Source organism: Lemur catta, chromosome 16, assembly GCF_020740605.2.
Source record: "Lemur catta isolate mLemCat1 chromosome 16, mLemCat1.pri, whole genome shotgun sequence".
Taxonomy (NCBI): Eukaryota; Metazoa; Chordata; class Mammalia; order Primates; family Lemuridae; genus Lemur; species Lemur catta.
The window spans coordinates 1,991,248-2,012,671 of NC_059143.1; the positions used below are offsets into that span (position 1 = coordinate 1,991,248).

The 21,424-nt window shown below is 42.7% G+C and overlaps 1 protein-coding gene across 1 annotated transcript in view; it reads right to left on the minus strand.

Annotated features, from left to right (window-relative positions):
* Positions 1-21,424, minus strand: part of MAML1 (mastermind like transcriptional coactivator 1) — a 45,639-nt gene extending 24,215 nt beyond the window's left edge. Inside the window, exon 1 of the mRNA XM_045527737.1 lies at positions 20,804-21,424. Within this exon, the coding sequence (XP_045383693.1) occupies positions 20,804-21,148 (345 nt within the window). The 5' untranslated portion in view covers positions 21,149-21,424. The remainder of the gene's footprint in view (positions 1-20,803) is intronic.

Consider the following 21,424-nt stretch of genomic DNA (forward strand, 5'->3'; position numbering starts at 1 on the left):
CTTACCTTACCTTCCTGGGGCAGCTGAGACATTTCACTACTACTTACTGAGCACCTAGTGACGCTTTTCCTGTCCAGCTAATCCTCCTCCTTCCCCTCATAGCTTCTGCAAAGTCTGGTCTCTACTTTAAGGGGACCTCCAGGTTCTTAAATCCAAGAACCCTTTTCAGAGTGTATCTCCTTGACCTCTCTGAGGCACCAGGCACTGACGACCACTCCCCCCTTCTCTAAACCTCTCCCTCCCTTGATGCCCATGCTCCTGCCTCCAAAGCTACTCTGCAGCCTGCCCCTTCTCACGCCTGCAGGGCCTTCATCCCTTTTCACTGATGTCCTCTCCCCAAGCAACTCCATCCACACTCAGGGTTTCAACTACAGCCTGACAACCTGGCCCAGAGCAGGCACTGACATTTCCCAATCTTCACCTTTCCTGCCCCACCCTCTATCCGGTGAACTACAATAAAATCTTAAGCCTCCCAGCTGACTGAATAGAGCCCTTTTGGCTAAGGGGACCCCAGAAGCACCCTATTGGTGAATTCCTGGCTGAGAAGGGAGGTCAGACACGCCTTGTCATGCCCCCTTCCCTTCTCGGAGATAGGCTTTGTAACTCATTAACAGGACTAAGGCTACATAAGGCAACGCTTAAACCACACCTGCAGGTAATCAATTTATTTAGGTTATTAAGTATGAAATACCCGATTTCCTTAAGTACTAAGTTTAACAGTTGATATCTCTGACATTTTCTGTTTTATTTTTATTGTGAAGGTATATCCTTAGTCTTGCAAACACACATTTTGGCTTGTGATTATCTGTCACATTTTTTAAGAGCAATTTTTGTGAAACCATGGACAAGTAAAAAAATTTGTGTTATTTTCAAATATGAGTTCCATCGTGGAACCAATGAAGCACAGACAGCTCAAAATATCAGCGAAGTGTTTGGGAACAATGTGGCTAATGAATGCATAGTACATCCATGGTTTGAGAAGCTCCATTCTGGTGATTTTAATCTTGAACATGAGCCACGTGGGCGACCTGAGACCAAGGTAGATAATGATGAGCTAAAAGCTGCAGTGGAAGCGAATGCATCTCAATCTACGCTTGAATTAGCAGCAAGGTTTAACAGTACTATTCCAACATTGGACCATTTGAAACAAATCGGCAAGGTAAAGAAGCCGGATAGATGGGTTCTAGCATGAATTAAATGAGCGTCAGAAGAGAAATCTTCTCGAAGCTTGCCTTTCTTTGCTGTCACGACATAAAGGCAAACCATTTCTATACTGTATTTTTACGTGTGATGAAAAATGGATTCTTTTTGACAATCTCAAGTGTTTGGCACAATGGCTGGATAAAGATGAAGTGCTGAAACACAGTCCAAAACCAAATACTCATCAAAGAAAGCTAATGGTGTCTGTTTGGTGGTCCAGCACTGGTATTATCTACTATAGCTTCATGAAACATGGTCAAACGATTACAGCAGATGTCTACTGCAGCCAACTGGACAAAATGCTGAGGACGCTTGCGATTAAGTAGCCGAAATTGGTGAATAGACACAGGCCAGCCCTCTTGCAAGACAATGTTCCACCACATGTCGCACAAACAATGCTGCTCAAACTACAGAAGCAGGACCTGGGAACTCTCTGTCATCCACTGTAGTCACGAGACCTTGCACCAACTGACCACCATGTCTTCCAGGCTTTGGACCACTTCTTGCAAGGAAAAATATTCAATTCTCAACAAGCTGTGGAAAACGCCTTTCACAATTTCACTGCCACTCGCTCTCCAAACATCTTTGCTGCTGGCATAAACAAGCTACTGTTAAGATGGCAAAACAGTGTTGACAGTTTAGGCACGTACTTTGCTTACTTGTACTGCTTCTTGTTTGAGATGCAATAAATTACACTTTTGATGTGAAATCGGATATTTCATATTTAATGACCTAAATACTTAACAGACCACTTGCGGCTGGGTATATGTCAGGTGGCTTAATTGACTTATCTTAATTTAAAACATTTCCTAACATTTAGGCTGGGCCGGTGGCTCAGGCCTGTAATTCTAGCACTCTGGGAGGCTGAGGCGGGAGGATTGCTTGAGCTCAGGAGTTCGAGACCAGCCTGAGCAAGAGGGAGACCCCATTTCTACTAAAAATAGAAAGAAATTAGCCAAACAACTAAAAAAAGAAAAAATTAGCCAGGCATGGTGGTACATGCCTGTAGTCCCAGCTACCCAGGAGGCTGAGGCAGGAGGATCGCTTGAGCCCAGGAGTTTGAGGTTGCTGTGAGCTAGGCTGATGCCGCGGCACCCTAGCCCAGGCAAGAGAGTGAGACTCTGTCTCAAAAAATAAAATAAAATAAAAATAAAACATTCCTTAACATTTAGACAAAGCTTCATTTCTTTAATCAATCACAAATCAAAGTATCTTTAAAGCCACTTATAACCTGTAATCCCCCCTCCCACTTCAAGATGTCAAGATGTCCTGCCTTTTCAGGCCAAACCAACATCTCCCGTGTAATGACTCATGACTTTACGTGTAATTCCAGTCTCCCTGAAATGTCTAAATCCAAAGTATAACCCATGCGAGACCAGTTGCTCAAGGCTGGCTCTCTGGGCCATGGTCACACATATTTGGCTCAGAATAAATCTCTTTAAGTTACTTTACAGAGTTTAGGTCTTTTTCCATTCAGACTCTGTGGCTCTAGACTTACATATTCAGCCATAAACTGGGAATCTCCATGTGGAGGCAGACAGGATACACTCCAAACTGGGTTCTTTGCCTCTTCCCCAAATCCACTCCCTACTCTCATGCTCCCTGATTCATGCATGGCTCATTCCCTGTCCTCAGATGGTCGGGCATTGAGGTCTGCTGATTCTCCTGTCCAAACCTCTCTCCAGCGAGACACCTCCATACCACCCCCATCTTGGTTCAATTTCTCATGTTTTATCCTAGGTTACTGAAAGAACTTCATGCTGATTTTTGTTTCTCATCTCTCTCTGATCTAACCCTTTATGATGTTATCAGTGTGATCTCTATAAAACACTATTGGAACTATTTTAAACCCTTCTTATTTCCCCATCACCTACAGATAAAGTTCAAACTCCTTAACACATTAACTGCCATGTGAGTTATATTTAACTCATGCTAGTTTTGAGCCTGGGGCCTCATGAAGCATATGAAGATTCAATTCTCGCAAACAAATTCATTAAGTATCCCATGAGTCACATACAACTCAAGTGGCATGCAGTGTAAAAATTGATTCTAGCGCCGCATGAGTTGCATATCACTCATGCACAGAAAACAATAAAAAATAACACATTTTTCCTTAAATTAAAAAGGATCGTTTGTTTTCAAAGTTTTTATTTTATTTTCATAATAAAACACCATGGCCCCAGGGAAAAAATTTTTTTTCTAGTTGTGACAGTCATTGTGTTTACCTGGCACACAGGGTCTGTTTGAGCTGATCCCAATTAACTTCTCTATTTAATCCCCTGCCATTCCCTTGAGGCCCAAATTTAAAATGAACCTCTTTCAAGACTGAAAATATAGCTCCACCCTGGTGACTTCCTACTAATCTTTTAAGATTTAGCTCAAACATCAACTCTGTAGTATTTTTTCCCTGACCACTTACCCCACAGCTGGTCAAGTTCCTTATTGTATCCCTAGTGCTCTAACAATACTTTGTACACAATACTTACGTTCCAGTTTCATGGAAAGCATTTGTGTCATACTGTAAATGTTCACTGTTTCTCTGCATCTCCGTGCATCCCTGAGGACAAGAACCTTGACCTTTTCATCCCCAGAACCTAGTCCAATGCTCAGCAAGTTAAGAGTGCCCAGTGAAGGTTCACAGAATTAACCTTCCCACAGTCCCCATTGCTCCCTTCACAGTTCACTGAGTTCTTTGTCATTGTGTCTCACAGGCTCACTCTCTCTGCCCAATAAACAGGAGGGAGTACTAGCTCACTTAATCTTCAGAACAACCTGCAGGGCCAGTGTTATACCAGTATTCCTAATTTCAAGATAAAGGTACTAAGGTTTAGAGAAGTTAAACAACTTGGAATGTGAGAGCTGAACCAGGAGTCCAACTTATGTAATTCCTTTTTTTTTTTAGGATTCAATCTCAAATATATGTTACTCCTTTAAATGTGTCCTCGCCACCTCAAAACTTCCTAGTACCTTAACTCTTTTCTTTCCCTCTTCTTTGAGATGAAAACATTGCTCCTTGCAAAGATTAACTCCCTTCAGCCACATCTCCTTATTTCCCCTGGACTGTGTGCCTCATCTGAGACTTTTTCCCTTCAAATTCTTCCCCTTCTCTCCTCTAGAGCTGTGGTTATCAAAGTGTGGTCCCAGACCAGTAGCATCAGAATCTATTAGCAATGCAAATTATCAGGCTCTGCCAAGACCCACCAAGTCAAAATTTCTGGGGGTGGGGCCCATAAACGGGTTTAAAAAGCCCTTCAGGGCCTGTGCAGTGAGTGGCTCATGGCTGTAATCCTAGCACTCTGGGAGGCCCCAGGTGGGAGTATAGCTTGAGGTCAGAAGTTTGAAGTTGCTGTGAGCTAGGCTGACAGTACTGCACTCTAGCCTAGGCAAAAGAGCGAGACTCTGTCTCAAAAAAAAAAAAAAAAAAAAAGCCCTCCAGGTGATTTTGATGAATGTTAAATGAGAACCACTGCTGCAAGGCTTCTTTTTTGGTTTTTTTTTTTATTTTTTTATTTTTATTTTTTGAGACAGCGTCTCGCTTTTTTGCCTGGGCTAGAGTGAGTGCCGTGGCGTTAGCCTAGCTCACAGCAACCTCAAACTCCTGGGCTTAAGCGATCCTACTGCCTCAGCCTCCCGAGTAGCTGGGACTACAGGCATGCGCCACCATGCCCGGCTAATTTTTGCTATATATATTTTAGTTGGCCAGATAATTTCTTTCTATTTTTTTAGTAGAGACAGGGTCTCGCTCTTGCTCAGGCTGGTCTCAAACTCCTGACCTTGAGCGATCCACCCGCCTCGGCCTCCCAGAGTGCTAGGATTACAGGTGTGAGCCACCGCGCCCAGCCTCTTTTTTGAAACTTAAATTCCACTTCACATTTTAAAACAATCCCAAAATGCTTCTCAATCTTGCGTCTCACCTCCTTGCCACTAGCTTTCTTTAGAGCATCAATCACTAAGTACTTTTAAGTCCAGAACATTCACTTACTCCTCAAACCCTTCTGGCACCCTTATGCCCTTTACAAATACGAAAACTAAAACTCTTGAGAGTTTAAATTACTTATCCAAATAGATCTGGGAGTTAAGTACAGCAATTCTTCTATTCATAAGTTAAGCAGAAAAATTTCAAATATCAAATGTAGCACAGAGCATAATGAAAATAAAGATATCAGGATAGACTGGTTTTACCGAGTAGTCAATATAGAAAGCAGACTGCCAGAGACCAGAGAGAAGACGTGGAACCAGGACCCCCCGCCCCAACACATACACAGACACTTTCTCCCTGTAATTAAAAAAATAGCATCTAGGATTTAGGTGAGCAAACTGAAATTATTATTTGTCTTTTCTGTTCTTGTGACTGTGAAGCGACAGTGAGATAAGAGTTCCATGGATGAAACAGGACATTAAAGAGTGTCTAATAAAGGGTTAAACTCAATATAGTAAAAACCTGCTTGTTACTGAACAGCGCTTATAGAAATGTCAGCCACAAATATAAGCAAAATAAGCAGCTTTAAATGTTCTAGCTGTCACATTAAAAAGAAACAGGAAGCAAATTTTTATATATTTTATTTAACTCAATATATTAACACATAGTATTTTTTAAATTGAGATTATTTTTGCCACTAAATTTTCAAAATCCAGTGTGTATTTTAAACTTTTAGCACAACTCAATTTGGAGTAGGCAAATTTCAAGTGCTTAAGAGCCCTACCTGGCCAGTGGCCACCTTAATGGACAGCGTAGCTCTAGAGATGAGCCTTGGGCATAAATTTTCAGGACAGTAATGAAGACAAAAGGAAGTGCCTGGGAACTTGCTGCCTGTTTCAGCACTAGGCTCCTTACTGCACATGGGGCTCCACACACCAGGCACCTTTCGGCCAGCTGCTTCCTCACCTGAAATACTCAACTTTGCCCTCCTTTCTTTTTCTAGCAAACTACTCCTCATTATCTCATTCAATTTTTTTTTTTTTTTTGAGACAGAGTCTCACTTTGTTGCCCAGGCTAGAGTGAGTGCCGTGGCGTCAGCCTAGCTCACAGCAACCTCAAACTCCTGGGCTCAAGCGATTCTACTGCCTCAGCCTCCCAAGTAGCTGGGACTACAGGCATGCGCCACCATGCTCGGCTAATTTTTTCTATATATATTTTTAGTTGTCCAGATAATTTATTTCTATTTTTAGTAGAGACGGGGTCTCGCTCAGGCTGGTCTCGAACTGACCTCGAGCGATCCACCGGCCTCAGCCTCCCAGCAGGCTAGGATTACAGGCGTGAGCCACCGTGCCCGGCCCTCATTCAATTTTTATTCAATAAGAATCTACTGAGAACTGACTGAGCCAGCCACTATCTGGGCCCTGGGGACACAGCGGACAACAAAACAGACAAAACCCCTTGCTCTCTGGCAGCCCACATTCTAGTGGGCAGTACTCCCCAGAAAATACAGCACAGAAAGAGAGGTAGTCTGTGGGGCTTACGATCCTAAATAAAGTGCTCATGAAAGGCTGCACAGTACAGCACGAGAAGTCTGAGCAAGACCCTGCCTGTAAGAGAGGAGTGAACCACGCCAACACCTATGAAAGAAGATCCAGCCAAGGGATGCACAGTGCAAAGGCTAAGGTGGGAACATACCTGATGTGTGCAGATCAGTAAGGCCAGTGTGGCTGACTTGGAGTGAACAGCACAGGGTGGGGGGACGGGAAGGAGGGACAGGTGCACCAGGCCACACAGTGCCATGCAACTCTGGCTAAGTGCTGGCTTTTCCCTCGGGTGACGGAAGCCTTGTGGAGAGGTCTGGGCACAGGAACAAGATCATTTTGAGGGGAAAGCAGACTGCAGAAGGGCTACAGGAAACAGGGAGACCAACTAGGAGGCAATAATGCAGGTAAAAGAAATGATGGCTCAGAACAGGATAGTGGTGGCAAAGGTGGGGAGAAGCGGCCAAGTTCTGGGTATGTGTTGAAGGTGGAGCTGCTGTATGGGCTATGGGGTTGGCCTAAGGATCTCTGGAGAGGAGTATCCCTGGCAGGCTCAAGTGTGGCTAGAATACAGGGAGAGGTGGCAGAAGAGAAGTCAGGCTGATCTGCGTTGTCTTGACAGGCTGCGGAGTTAAGGATGGAGGTGGGCAGAGAAGTGGCTTTGCCAGGAGCACAGGGGGTTGTGGGGGCACCCCCAGCACTTGCTGGGAAAGAGCAAGCGGTGCCCACCTTGAAGTCTTCCTCAATTTCCAGGGTGACTGCAGAGCTTGCCACTGGCTCTCCCAAGTAGCCAAAGCTTTTTGGACCACTCTCTAGTGTGGTACATAAAACCCAGCACATGAGTGGCCAGCCTCTCCATCTGTCTCCATTAGCTCCGAGTATAGGGGCTCTTCCTCATTCACCTCGGTCTTTCCAGCACCCATCATGGGACTTGATTCACACTGTTGTTCAATAAACAGACCCAAAATTCTGTCTTTTGGTTGGGACTGGCCAGTTTACCAAACCAGAAAGAACTCCATGGTTGTCTAGGTCTTGTGGAAAAACCTCATACTTGATTAAAAGAGATAATCAGGAGATTAAAAACAAAATAAACATTTAAAAAGAAATCCCTGGCCAGTCCTAGTGGCTCATGCCTCTAAACCCAGCACTTTGGGAGGCTGAGGTGGGAGGATCACTTGAGGCCAGGAGTTTGAGGTTGCAGTGAGCTATGATTGGGCCACTGCACTCTAGCCCAGGCAGCAGAGCAAGACCCTGTCTCAAAGCCCCTGCGTACCTGCTCTTCATCTTTCCCAGAGACAACCACTATCCTGATTTTGTGTTAATTGCTTTTCTTGATAGTTCTACCACCTTCATGTTATCCCCAAACAATATACAGGTGACTCTTGAGCAACATGGGTTTGAACCGTGAGGTCCAATTATATATGGATTATCTTCTGCCTTTGCTACCCCTGAGACCGCAAGACCAGCTCCTCCCCCTCCTCAGCCTACACACCATGAAGACGATGAGGATGAAGACCTTTATGACGATTCCCTTTCACTTAATGAATAGTAAACATATTTTCTCTTCCTTATGATTTTCTTAACATTTTTTCTCTAGCTTACTTTATTGTAAGAATACAGCATATAACACACAAAATATGTGTTTATCAACTGTTTACATTATCAGTAAGGCTTTCAGTCAACAGGAGGCTATGGCTATCAGGAGTTATGTGTCTGGGAGTCAAAAGTTCTATGTGGATTTTTGACTGCGTGGGGGTTGTGGGGGAGTTGGCGCCACTAACCCACGAGTTGGTCCAAGGGTCAACTGTACTGTCTAGTTTTGAAAGCAGAGGGCAAGCACACACTAGCCATAAGGAAGGGTGGCACTGCCCCCGCAGGATGGAGACTCTGGGAGGAGGTGAGTGTATTAGCCTCCAGGTCGTGGTCTGACAAGGCCCCTTCTGGGGAAGTCATGAGCAAAGTCATAAGGCAGTCTTGGGAAACACAAGGCTCAGCACCTGTGTTTGGGCACCCGGCAGGGCTGAGGTGTGGGCCATGTACTGGACATGAAGCAGAAATATGGTCAGGGCAGAGGTGTCCTGTACCTTCTGCTCCTAAGTTTGCCGTGGCCTCCCTCCAGCACTTGAGAGAAAGCTGGAAATTTCTTTGAGTGATGTGCGTGTCCTCAGCAGAGGAGGAAGGGAGAGATTCTCATCAGCACATGGTCAGGACAAGCCAAGTCCTGCTGAGAACCTGGGCCAAGCTCTCCTGGGCATTCTGTCCTCAGGTTAAAAAGATGGCCCATCCTCAGCCAGCCTGAGCAACATAGCAAGACCCTGTCTCTACAAAAAATAGGAAAATTAGCTAGGCATGGTGGCACATGCCTGTAATCCCCACTACTCAGGAGGCTACGGCGGAAGCATCTCTTGAACCCAGGAGTTTGAGGTTGCAGTGAGGTATTATCATGCCAAGAGCAACACAGCGAGACCCTGTCTCAACAACAACAACAAAAAGATGGCCTGATGCAAGTAGGGGTCTTGGTGATGACAGTCTACCTCCCACGTCACACTGCTGCAATAGAGCTCAGTTGCCCTCCACATCTAGTGCACAGCTGTCATCCCGGGATTACTTTTCACCATCCTCCACAGAATTCCCTTGCCATGTTTTCTGAGTTGGGTCTCCTGTTTCCTGACTCTTGCTGCCTACTATGAAGCCATGGCAAGGGTGTGGATATATAAAATGACCTAGAATGAAAAACTGAGAACATTTAATCTACCCTCACACAACTAAGGGCTATGCCATTCCCATGAATAATAGCAACTCATTTGAATAGCAATAAGGATAAAAGTTGGGGGAGAGGCGGAGGAGGGAGAGTATAAGCAGGCAAGTAGATGTACAGTTAAAAAGTATTCCAGGTAATTCTGACATATATGCCACAGAGAATGTCTTTGATTCAAAACCACTAGTCTATACTAAATAACATATTAATAGCACTTCTAGTATTTATAAAGTTCTTTCTCATATATGATCTCATCTGCAGAAGCTAAATGACACAGTAGAAAGACAACTTTGGTATCAGACTTTGGTCTGAATTTTGCTTCTACCATTTAAGTCGGCAACCTTGGCAAGTTAACCTATGAGTCTCAATTTCCTTTCATGAAAAATTGGGCATACAAATATTTACCATTTGAGACTGCTTTGAGGATTAAATGACAACATATGTAAAGAGTCTGGTCCTTGTTAAATTTTCTATTGGCTCATGCCTGTAATGCTAGCACTCTTGGAAGCCAAGGTGGGAGGATCACTTGAACTCAGGAGTTTGAAACCAGCCTGAGCAAGAGCAAGAAGCCGTGTCTACCAAAAAATACAAAAAAAAAAAAATTAGCTAGGCGTGATGGCGTATATCTGCAATCCAGGAGTTGGAGGTTGCAGTGAGCTATGATGATGACACTACACTCTAGCCAGGGTGACTGAGTGAGACTCTGTCTCAAGAAAAAAAAATTTTTTTTTTCTTTTGACCTGAATAGCTAGGCTACTTATACCAACACAGACCCAATTAGATGCCATGATCCCAAGACAGGCACTTGCAAGTAACACAGGCAGCTGATGTCAAAGGCCCAAGAAAGCTGCCTCTTGTACACAGCAGATCCCCTCCAGCCATCCCAGGTCTTCCTTAATGAAAAGTCCTGGCATCGTTAGCCCATCAGCAACACTCAGAGATTTTGCTTTCCCAACAAGGAAAGAGATGGTTCATGGTCTTCTGGCTTTTAAGACTCACCCTATTTTTCCTCCCCTGAGCCACATCCCTCAGAGGCTAGACTGCGCCGGATTGGTTTCCCTGCTTGAAGGTAGCATTTTTCTATTTAGCTTTTTGAATCTTTGCTCTCTTAGAATTTTTTTTTCCTTAACACCTGTTAAAAATGAGAAAATTGGAGCAGAGAGATTCTTTTCCATGCCTAAAGTCATACAATTACTTTAGGCCAAAACTGTTACTGCATCCAGGTTTTTTGACTCCTGCCCTATAATTTACTTCATCCTGTTTGCACACAAATGTATTCTCTTCCTTCTGCTCACTAGCTGCACCACCCTTCCCTGAGACACAGGGCCCACTGTCTTGCTTTGTTTCTATTAACAGACTTTGTTCTTAACTATGCAGCAATAAAGAACTATATAGCAACAGAGATACAAGCATATAAAAATTTTTCCTTGTTTCATATTCTAGGCAGAGAATCACAGACTCTATCCCATCTTTCTTTGACTGACTTTAAAATCACTCTAGTCTAATTTCCTTGATGTGCCTTTATAAAGAAGCCCTTAAGATATTGTTAGAAAATTTTCAGGACATATGGTTTATAAAATCATAGTTTCTGTTTTCTAATTTTTTAAAAATTGTGTCAAAAACACATAGAATTGGCCAGGCACGGTGGCTCACGCCTGTAATCCTAGCTCTGGGAGGCCGAGGCAGGTGGATCGCTCGAGGTCAGGAGGTCAAGACCAGCCTGAGCGAGACCCCCATCTCTACTAAAAACAGAAATAAAAATTATCTGGACAACTAAAAATATGTATAGAAAAAATTAGCCGGGCATGGTGGCACATGCCTGTAGTCCCAGCTACTCGGGAGGCTGAGGCAGTAGGATCGCTGAAGCCCAGGAGTCTGAGGTTGCTGTGAGCTAGGCTGATGCCACGGCACTCACTCTAGCCCAGGCAACAGAGTGAGAGACTCTGTCTCAAAAAAAAAAGAAAAAAAAAACCACACAGAATTTACCATCTTAACCTTTTAAGGCGTACAGTAGAGTAACTATACGCAGGTTGTTGCACAACAAATTACCAGAACTTTTTCATCTTGCAAAACTGAAACTGCTATATCCATTGAACAACCCCCCTTTCCCCCTTCCCCAGCCCCTGACAACCACCATTCTACTTTCTCTTTCTGAGTTTGACAATGTCACATATCTCATATAATTGGAATCTTACAATCTTTGTCTTTTTGTGAGTGGCTTATTTCTGTTAGCCCAATGTCCTCAAGGTTCATCCATGCTGTAGCACATAACAGGATGCTTTTTTAAATGTAGCCATTCTTTTTAAGGCTAGATAATATTCCATTGTACGTACACACCACGTTTTCTTTATCCATTCATCTGGTGATGGACATTTAGGTTGCTCCCACCTAGTGTCAACAATGCTGCAATAAACATGGGTGTGAATCAGGGCTTACTGTCTTACCTCTACCAACTCACTTCTGAATCGTTCCTGACCTACAGCCATACAGCTTCTGACACTGAATTGAGAGTTCCTTCCATAACATTAACATTCACCCAACAGACGCCTGCTGACTGCTGAATATGCGGCAGGTATAGTGCTAGACTCACAGTCCAATAGAGAGCAGCACAAACACACGAATTAAAACTCAGTGTTATAGTTGTTCTGACAAAGGCCAGGTCAACTTGAAGAGCTGACTTAGGAAGGTATGCTGGAGGAGATGGATTATGAGTTCTGAATGGTGAAATGTCCAACATTATGAGACTGGGGGAAGAACATACACAGCGAGGTACCAAGAGAAATTAGGCCATTTTTAAAGAATTACATTCAAAGTATTTCTGGGATCTTGAAGTAAGGCTCACAAAGGCTTCGTTTCCATGGTAACAGAGGTCACCCCATGACATGCTGTTCTAGTAGGCCTGGTAGCACTGACACTGCTCCAAATACTCAGCTATGTGCTGCAGTCTCTCCTGCCGCTCTGCCCCGCCAGGCATAACAGTGCTACGTTGACCTAAAGGGTCTGGACTCACCGGGCAGGGGTGGGGAACCTACCACCTTCTGATTTCAAGATTGTTTTTTCTAAAACACCAAAGGAGACAAGAAAAGCTTTATCTTTCTCTGCTACAACCCTTTTAATGCAAGGATTTGTTCTGTAAAATTTGGATTCAGCCATAAGGCCGCACTTAAGGACCTAGAAGGCCACAGGTTCCCTACCCCTGCCAGCTGTTGCCAGTGATTGGCCTGTGTGTTGGGATGCTTTGAATTCAGATATATCATAGAGTGGGCAGTAGCAGTGGTGCTATTTTTCATTTAAAGACATCATTCTTCCATCCTCAACTAACCAAACAATGTAAGGCTCTTCAAAGGAGTGTTCCATGGGAGAGCAAAGAGAATATGGGTAAGAAATATGTAGGTAAGACACCTTATTTGATGCAGGCAACAAACTCATGACAAGGCTCCATGCTCTTTAACCATCTCTCCTGGAATTCAGAAGTGAGATGGTACTCATGAGAATGCACATTATTATGGATATTTGAAAAATGAAGTCAAACTTTCTGATGGAAAGTTGAGTCTTATGTGACTATTTGACAATGAGGATTGGTTTTGCACATTAGGTTATACAGCAGGTATCTTCCATATATTAAACAAGCTATAATAGTCACAGCTCTAAGGTTTTGATGAAAATACACCTAAAGCAGATAAAAGTATTTAATCAAAAAATAGCATATTAGGCCGGGCACGGTGGCTCACGCCTGTAATCCTAGCACTCTGGGAGGCCGAGGTGGGTGGATCGCTCGAGGTCAGGAGTTCGAGACCAGCCTGAGCAAGAGTGAGACCCCGTCTCTACTAAAAATAGAAATAAATTATCTGGACAACTAAAAATATATATAGAAAAAATTAGCCGGGCATGGTGGTGCATGCCTGTAGTCCCAGCTACTTGGGAGGCTGAGGCAGAAGGATTGCTTGAACCCAGGAGTTTGATTGAGGTTGCTGTGAGCTAGGCTGATGCCACGGCACTCACTCTAGCCGGGCAACAGAGAGAGACTCTGTCTCAAAAAAAAAAAAAAAAAAAAAAAAAGCATATTGGCAAAAGTGTACTGAAACGAATAGTGCTTTTGTTTTCCCAACAAATTTTGTGTATATTAGGTTAAACAAGGTACCTCTAAGTGAAAGAATAACAGGTATAATCAACAATCAATTGATAAAACTTGGTAAAGCCTTTCTGTTATATTTCTCAATAATTGAGAAAGTAAATGACTAATCAGATGGTTTCTAATTCTTTGTTTTCAATAAAATTGAAGGACTACTTAACCAAGTTGTCAGCTAATTAGTAAACTAATTTTTAATGATATGACACTCTGACTTTCTGGCACACAACTGAGGTTTCAAAATATTGAATAACATTGCTATTACTAAACTTCTTCCTTTCCTTTATAGTTATTAATATTTATGCAAACAAGGATTTCTGGGGCTTAAATTTACAAAAACAAAAAATAAGAACTGAACTGAGAACTCTCATTTTGGCAAGAACTAATATTCATCCATGGTTACATGAATAAATCAAGGGGGGACGGGAGCCTCATTTATCTTATTAAGGGAGGCATTTCTAATAAAAGTGTATTTTCTTTGCTTAATAATTACTTATAAGAATTTATAATGCATGTTATCTGTTGTGTACTAAATTGCTATAACTCAATTTATTAAAACAAGACATAGACATAACAGAATCTTACAAATGCTACATATATTCTTTGTATAAATCAACTTTAAAAAGAGCAAAAAATACGTACAGCTTTATGGTCAAAATAAATTTAAAAGTTTTAATTTCAATGTTTATACCTATTTTTGATGCAGAGAAATATGCTAATCAATAAAAAGACTTTCAAACATGTATTAAGTTAAAATAAAACATATTACACAGAGTAAGTGTAAAAAGAAAGCAAGTTCCAGGAGAAAAAAAGAATGACTTAAAACTTTTGTTGAAGAAAAGCATTCTTTGAATGGTTGATGAAAGATAGCATATTGCTAAGATATTCAGATTCTGCTGGCTACATTTTAAAAAGTGATGTAACCTTTTCTTAAAAATATTTGTAATTCTCTGTAAGTTACATATAAATAGCATTTTTTGCCCTTCTTTTAAAATAGTTAATTCATCTTAAATGTATGCAGCATTTATACGGCTGTGTTACATAAATTTCTTATTTTGTATTTTTCACTTACTAAACTGAATTATAGTAATTTAGTATACAAAAGATTGGTTATAATTTTTGATAAGCCTACAAACTTAGGATGAAAAGTTTTAGATGTCAACTTAAAAATATGTGAGAGGGGGTTCACAGTGTTTCAAAATTATTTAGTCCAAATACCTCGTCTCTAATATTAATATAAGGCTCTTCCTGACCTGACTCCTACCTTTCCTGCTTCATCTTCCAGCCTCTGGCACTTCAAGCCTCAAATTCAAAGAACTACTATCATAATTTTGTGTTTTTGCTTAGTTTCCCAAAAGGATCAAAGTCCTATTAGATGCTCCTTGGTAAGAGCTCAAGTTGGCATGCATATCAGTATATTAAAGGTTTGGAAATGTCCTAAATAAAGGAAACTGTTTAAATTTGTTTAGCCTATATATGTGCAAATGCTCAGAGGCAAAAAACCTGTTTAGCCCAGTGACTCCCAAATTTGTTCCACTCTAGAACTCTTTGAATAGCCCATGAAATTAGTGTTCCATGGAACACCCATTTGGGAAGGCATCTGGCTACAACTTAAGACCCATCTTAAAAGTCAATTCTTAAAAGCCTTCCAAACTTCACCAAAAAGGCATCCCCTCCCCAATATTCCCACAGGCTTTACAGCCCTTAACATAGCTTTGCAATGACCCACCTACTATCTAATCCCCACTAGACTCTGTAATATAGGTCCAGCATCTACCACAATTCCTGGCTCCCAGCAGGAGCTCAACGTTGGTTTGAAAGAACAATCAACTGAAAGCTAGAAGCAAAGGGGAAGGAACCGCTAATTTTCAGGTTTCTACTTTGGATGACTAGCTAGGGAAAATACTCACAGGGAACGTAAGATTTGGTAGGAAAAAGGCAGAGTCCATTTTGGAAATACAGGAAATCAAAATGGAAATGTCCAACAGACAGTTGAAAAGACTGACTTGAACCCTGGAAGACAGATCTGGATTGGAGATTTGGAGAAGCCTTTTATTATAGGTGACAGATGAAGCTATGAAAGAATCAGTGACATTACCGCGGAGAAAAAAAAGTAAAAAAAAGTAGAGGATGTGGTTCCCCAGGGAACATTTTTTGTAGAGAGTCTCACTATGTCCCCAGGCTGGAGTGCAGTGGCACAATCATAGCTGCAACTTTAAGCTCCTGGGCCCAAGTAATCCTCCTACCTCAGCCTCCGGAGTAGCTGGGACTACAGGTCTGGGGCTATAGGTTTGTGACACCATGCCTGGCTAATTTTTAAATTTTTTAAATTTTTTTGTAGAGATTGGGTCTCACTGTCACCCAGAATGGTCTCTAACTCCTGGCCTCATTTGATCCTCCCACCTTGGCTCCTAAAGTGCTGGGATTACAGGCATGAACCACTGCAAATGGAAAGGAACACTAATATTTAAAAACTGTGCAAAGAAAGTTTCTCAAGCCAAAAAACTAAGAATTCCCCTTGACTACTCCCCTCTCTCCTGCCCCCACAACTAAGCCATCTAGTCCAGCAACCCAGTCTTGTCACTTCTGCTGCCGAAAATCCATCCCTTCCTCTCCACCTCCACTACCACCACTAGTCCCAGCCCTGGCATCTCCAACCAGCCTAGACAACTACAAAAGCCTCACATGTATCCACTCTTGCCGCACCAACCCCAGGAATCCTCTGCCTAGCACCACAATGATCTTTAGAAAGCATAAGTTAGATCACAATGTTTCTGCTTCAAATCCTGCTACTGCTTCCCACTGCACTTGATCTGCTCCTTGCTTAGCTTACTCACCTCTCCTACCAGGTGCCCACCCACCAGGCTACTCCAGACACATGGACCTTTCCATTCTTCATGCAAGCTCAGAAGATTCCTGCCTCAGAGACTTTGTGCTGGTGGTTCTAACTGGAATGTTCTTTCCTGAGACTTCTGGCTGACTGATGGCCTCCAATCATTCATGCCCAAATCAAGACAGAATGTCTTATCTTAAGCTGCTACTGTCAGTCATTTGGTAGCACATTACCCTGCTTTTAAGTTTTGCTTAGCATTTATCATAATTTAATATTTAAAATTATTGATTTTCTCTTTCTCCATGAGAACAGAGTTTTAATTCATCCTGTACACTGCTGTATCCCTAGTGCCCTGAATACAGACGTCCCTTGGTATCCATGGGGGATTGGTTCCAGGATGCCCCCCAGGATACCAAAATCTGTGGATGCTCAAGTCCCTTATATAAAATGGCTTAGTATTAATATTGGGGTATAACCTACTACGCACATCCACATCCTCCTATATACTTTAAATCATCTCTTGATTACTTATAATACCTAATATGATGTAAATAGTTGTAATACTTTTTTAAATTTTGTATTATTTTTATTGTATTGGTATTTAAAAATTTTTTTCTCTAACATTTTCAATCCATGGTTGGTTGAATCCACTCGAATATTTGCTGCATGAATTAAAAAGGGAAAGTAGGAAGAAGACTAAGAAAAAAAGTCAGAAAGCTGGAAAGAAAAGCATAAGAGAGAAGAAGCTAAAAGAAGAGACATGAAGGAAGACATCAAGAAGAATGACAAAGAAGCCAATGAATTTGGCAATTCCATCCTTGTGTCCTTTCCAAGAGGTGGAAAGCATATTACAATAGGCTAATGAGTAAGTGGGAAGTTCAAGTGGAAAGGGAAAAAGGAAGGAAAAATATGGAATACTATTTTGAGAGTGAGAAAACACAAAAGAAAGGACTCTACTTGCTCATGTTTTCAAGCTGAAGGGAAGGACCCAGTGGGAAAGAAGATGCTGAAGATAAAAAAGAAAAAAGGGTGCTAGACAAACTCACAGATGTTAGAGGAAGAAATGAGACCCTAAAGCCACATCAGTCCTCTTTAAAAAAAAAATTATCCCAGTATAATATGTTTTATACTCAGAAATATCTACTCCCTGGAAATAATTTTTCATTTGCATAATTCTTACATGAGTTTAGTCTACAAAATTACTAATACTCTGCACACCTTTCTTAACTCTTAAAAGACACACACTGGCATATTTGTGGGTAGAGAGCCATGAGGTGTGCAACATATCCTTCAGAGGTTCAGAGAACAAGAGCTTGAGAGAAAAGAAAAAGGGAGAGAGAGAGAGAGAGAAGTTGGGGCGGAATGCACAAATCAATGATAAAGCAAATGGGGCACAATAGTGACAATGGGTAACTCTAGGTTAAGGAGTATACAGATGTGCTTTGTACTATTTGTGTAGCTTTCCTCTATGGAGGAAAGTTATTTACAAATAAAAGGTTAAAAAAGAGAGAGAGAGAGAAATTTCACACACCTAAAACCAAGTAGGGAAAGAAACTTCCATGGTGAATGGTTGGCATTCTACTGTCAAATTTCTTTGTCAACTACCACAACCATTGACAGTTCCTCTCTGCTCAGCAGCCAAAGTATAGCAATAGTCGATAAAGGGCCTGGGAATAAACCTTTATAGCATTTTATTACAGAAAGAAAATGTTCACACTATTGTAAAAGACTATTTTCACTTACAGAATGAATGTTTGTGTAAAGTAGGTGGATAGGTCTCCCTAACCTAGAATTCCTAACATAAAGAAGTCAATTCTGTCATTAGAATACTACTATTTGTTTTTGAAGAGCACAGAGAATATAAAGAAAACTAATAGGCTCATTCCTTGAAAACCAGAATAGAAAAAAAAAGCCTGAAGTACTGTTCCTGATTCATCTCTAACAGACTAAGCAGACAGTGGTGAACACTTCGCTGTGGTGAGATAGCCTAAGAAGAAAAAAACAATAAACTGAAATTAAGGTAAACTCTATTAGTAAATCTGATCCCTTTTCAATTGTGTAAATGGCTTGCTGATTAAGTAACTCTGGCAATGAAATGACTGCCTAACAGTAGTACTACAGCACACTTGGAAAAAAAATAAGACTAATATTCTTTATATAAGGAGTATTAATGAGATCAAATACATACACAGAGTTGTCAAAAATAACAATGACTAAGAGGCACGCTCTTGCCATCTCGCTGTGCAAAGCTGTGTTTTCCAAGCCCAAATCCTACAGTCAAGGATTCTCCCCGTCTGAACTGAAGGAGCCACTAAAACGGAAAACGCCACTGTTTTCATAGTGATACTTATCTTTAGTTCCTATGACCCCATTCCAAGGCCAAAGATCTCAGCTAGAATCACTTGGAACCTGACGTGAAAAGGGTCCCTCTTCCTGGCAGACACAGGAGAGCACTTCCACTGTAAAATTTAAAATCAGGAAATCCATGGGTCAAGGTTTAAATGTAATGTCTATCAATCTAACATGGCACATCTGATCAGGCTCTGACACCAAAGGAATGACTGACAAGCTAGATTCAAGTTCTAACACACTCAGAATTAATTTCTCTTCATATAGCACGCTGAATTTCTCTCTAGTGATTCAGGACTAAAAAAATCATATAAGGTCTACACTCTTAAAATAACTTTAACTGGAAATTGAATCACTACTAACATACTTTCTAAGGGGAATTCAAGGCAATTATTTGTATGTAAAACCACGATTTTTATGAGCTTTCATTATTTACTTCAATTGGAATGACAACCTACTACTTTTAAAAGTCTTTCCTGACAACAGGAGTTGTTAGTAAAGGTGGCTCATGAAGTTAAGCCATTTAGCTTTTTGAGGTGAGCACACAGGAGGACAGATTACTGAGTAAAGCACTAACAAGTTTTTATCAATCACTCAACAAACATGCTCTGAGGGCCTCAGACATGTATGTGCAGGACTCTGAGCCCAAGCACTCCCTGCTTCCAAGAGCTTAGTCTAGTTGGAAATACGTGACCTAAAGTAATATGTGTCCATGTGCTAAAAATAAATAGCACAGACAATATATTTCCTAAATGTTTTGACAAAGGTGATTCTATTGCTGTAGGCTAGATTGGTCAGAAACTAGCTTTAAAGAAGGGAGAGGTGAGCTGGGACTGATGGCACGGTAGGATTCTGAAAGATGTTGAGGAGGACCCTGCAGGCAGCCTATCAGTTTACAGAATACTCTAGTTTTACACCTATACTCATTTCTTTGAATCCTAAAGAACCCTGGGAGATAAGAAGCCCAACATACCACCAGTTTACAAATGAAAAAAGTGAGGATGAGATGACTTGACCATTCAATACAATAAGCAATGAAACCTGAGTTTGAACCCAAGTATTTTGTCTTCCAGTTCAACAGCCCACACTAGTGTAGTAGAGAATGAGGAAAATAATTCAACCAGAGCACAGGACCTGCCGGGGACAGGAAAAGATGGGTTAGGTCCAATAGAAGGGTTTCTGTCAATTAGAGAGGCAGAAAGAGAACAAATGCCTAAAGTTAGTTACAACAGCCCAGGTGAGAGACAATAAAGGCAAGAATTACAAATATACTGAACCGATTGGATTGTAGCATTTGTTTTAAACTAAAATTACCAAGAAAACCACACACACAAAAAATCTTGTCTCCCTTTTACATACCAGTTTCACGGAGAAAAACCTAACCAACAAATTTCACAAGTATCTACTGAGAACTCAAGGGTCGTAATAATTTACCAACAATCTAACATTAGAGACTTTAAACAGGCCTCATAAATTAAAACTGGAACTGTCAACAATATTGCAGGAATCTCAAGTTCACAAATTTCAGACTACCTAAAGAAGGAATACTCTTATGCAACTCACTGAGCAGCAATATGCATTTTATAAGTTTTCTAAAGATTTTTTTTTAATTTTTCATTCAGAACAGTTTGATTTGTTCAATCGAAAGCCGACTTATTTTCATATTAAAGACCTGACCCTGCTTACAGCACAAAGACCCAATAAACATTTGAAGAATAAATGAAGCCAGGCCTACTGTGCAGGAACTCCCTACATCACAGGCAACTCGAATGTTGGTATTTTCCAAAATAACGTTCTCAAAATTTTAGAATTAAGTCTGGGAGAAAAACCTTTCGGCTAGCGTTCGCCAGCCTTCCCACGCCGAGCCTCAGGCAAGGTCCTCTCGGTTATATTTTCCCAGAGTAATGCCACAGTGCCATTTCCCGAAGATGACAACCGCTCAGCTCCCTGCCATGTTACCCTCCCTCGAGCCAGACCCAGGAGTTGCAGGCGCACGAGGAAGTTTCCCGGCGGCCCGAGCTGCGTCAAGGGGACGCATTTTCGGGCGAAGGGACTGCCCCCGCGCCCTACTCACCGCGGCCGGGCGGCCGAGCTCCGAGCCGTCGGCGGCGTCGAGGCGCGGGGCCGGGGCGGGCGCGGCGGACGCTGGGGCCGGGGCGGACGGCGGGGCCGGAGCCGCGGCGGGCGGCTGCCGGTGCTTAGCGCCGGTGCGCTTGGCCTTGGCCTGGATACAGCGCTGGTGCAGGGCGAAGGTGTGCTGGCGCTCGAGCTCCAGGCGCTCGGGCGACACGGCCTCGTAGCGGGCCTCGCAGGTGCTGTGGTGGCGCCGGCACAGCTCGATGCGCCGGCGGAGGCGCTCCATGACCGCGCTGTGCCGCGGCAGCGCGAACTCCGCCATGGGGCAGGTGGGCAGCACCATGGGCCGCGGGCTGCACGGGCCGGGCCTCTCGGGGCCGGCTGGCACTGCGGGCTCCGCTCCCTGCGGCAGCCCCGGTCCGCCTCACGGCCGCGCCATGCCCCCGCAGGCTGTGGAGCGGGCTCACGCGCGGCGGTGGGTCTTTCTCCTGCCCCGCTCGGCCCGACCCCCAGCCGGCGCTCGCTGCCCACTTCAGGCCTTGGCCTGTCCCCGCCGCCCCGGCCCCATTGTTTTCCGAGCCGCCGCCGTCGCCATCTTAAAATTGTTTTCAGAGCTCTC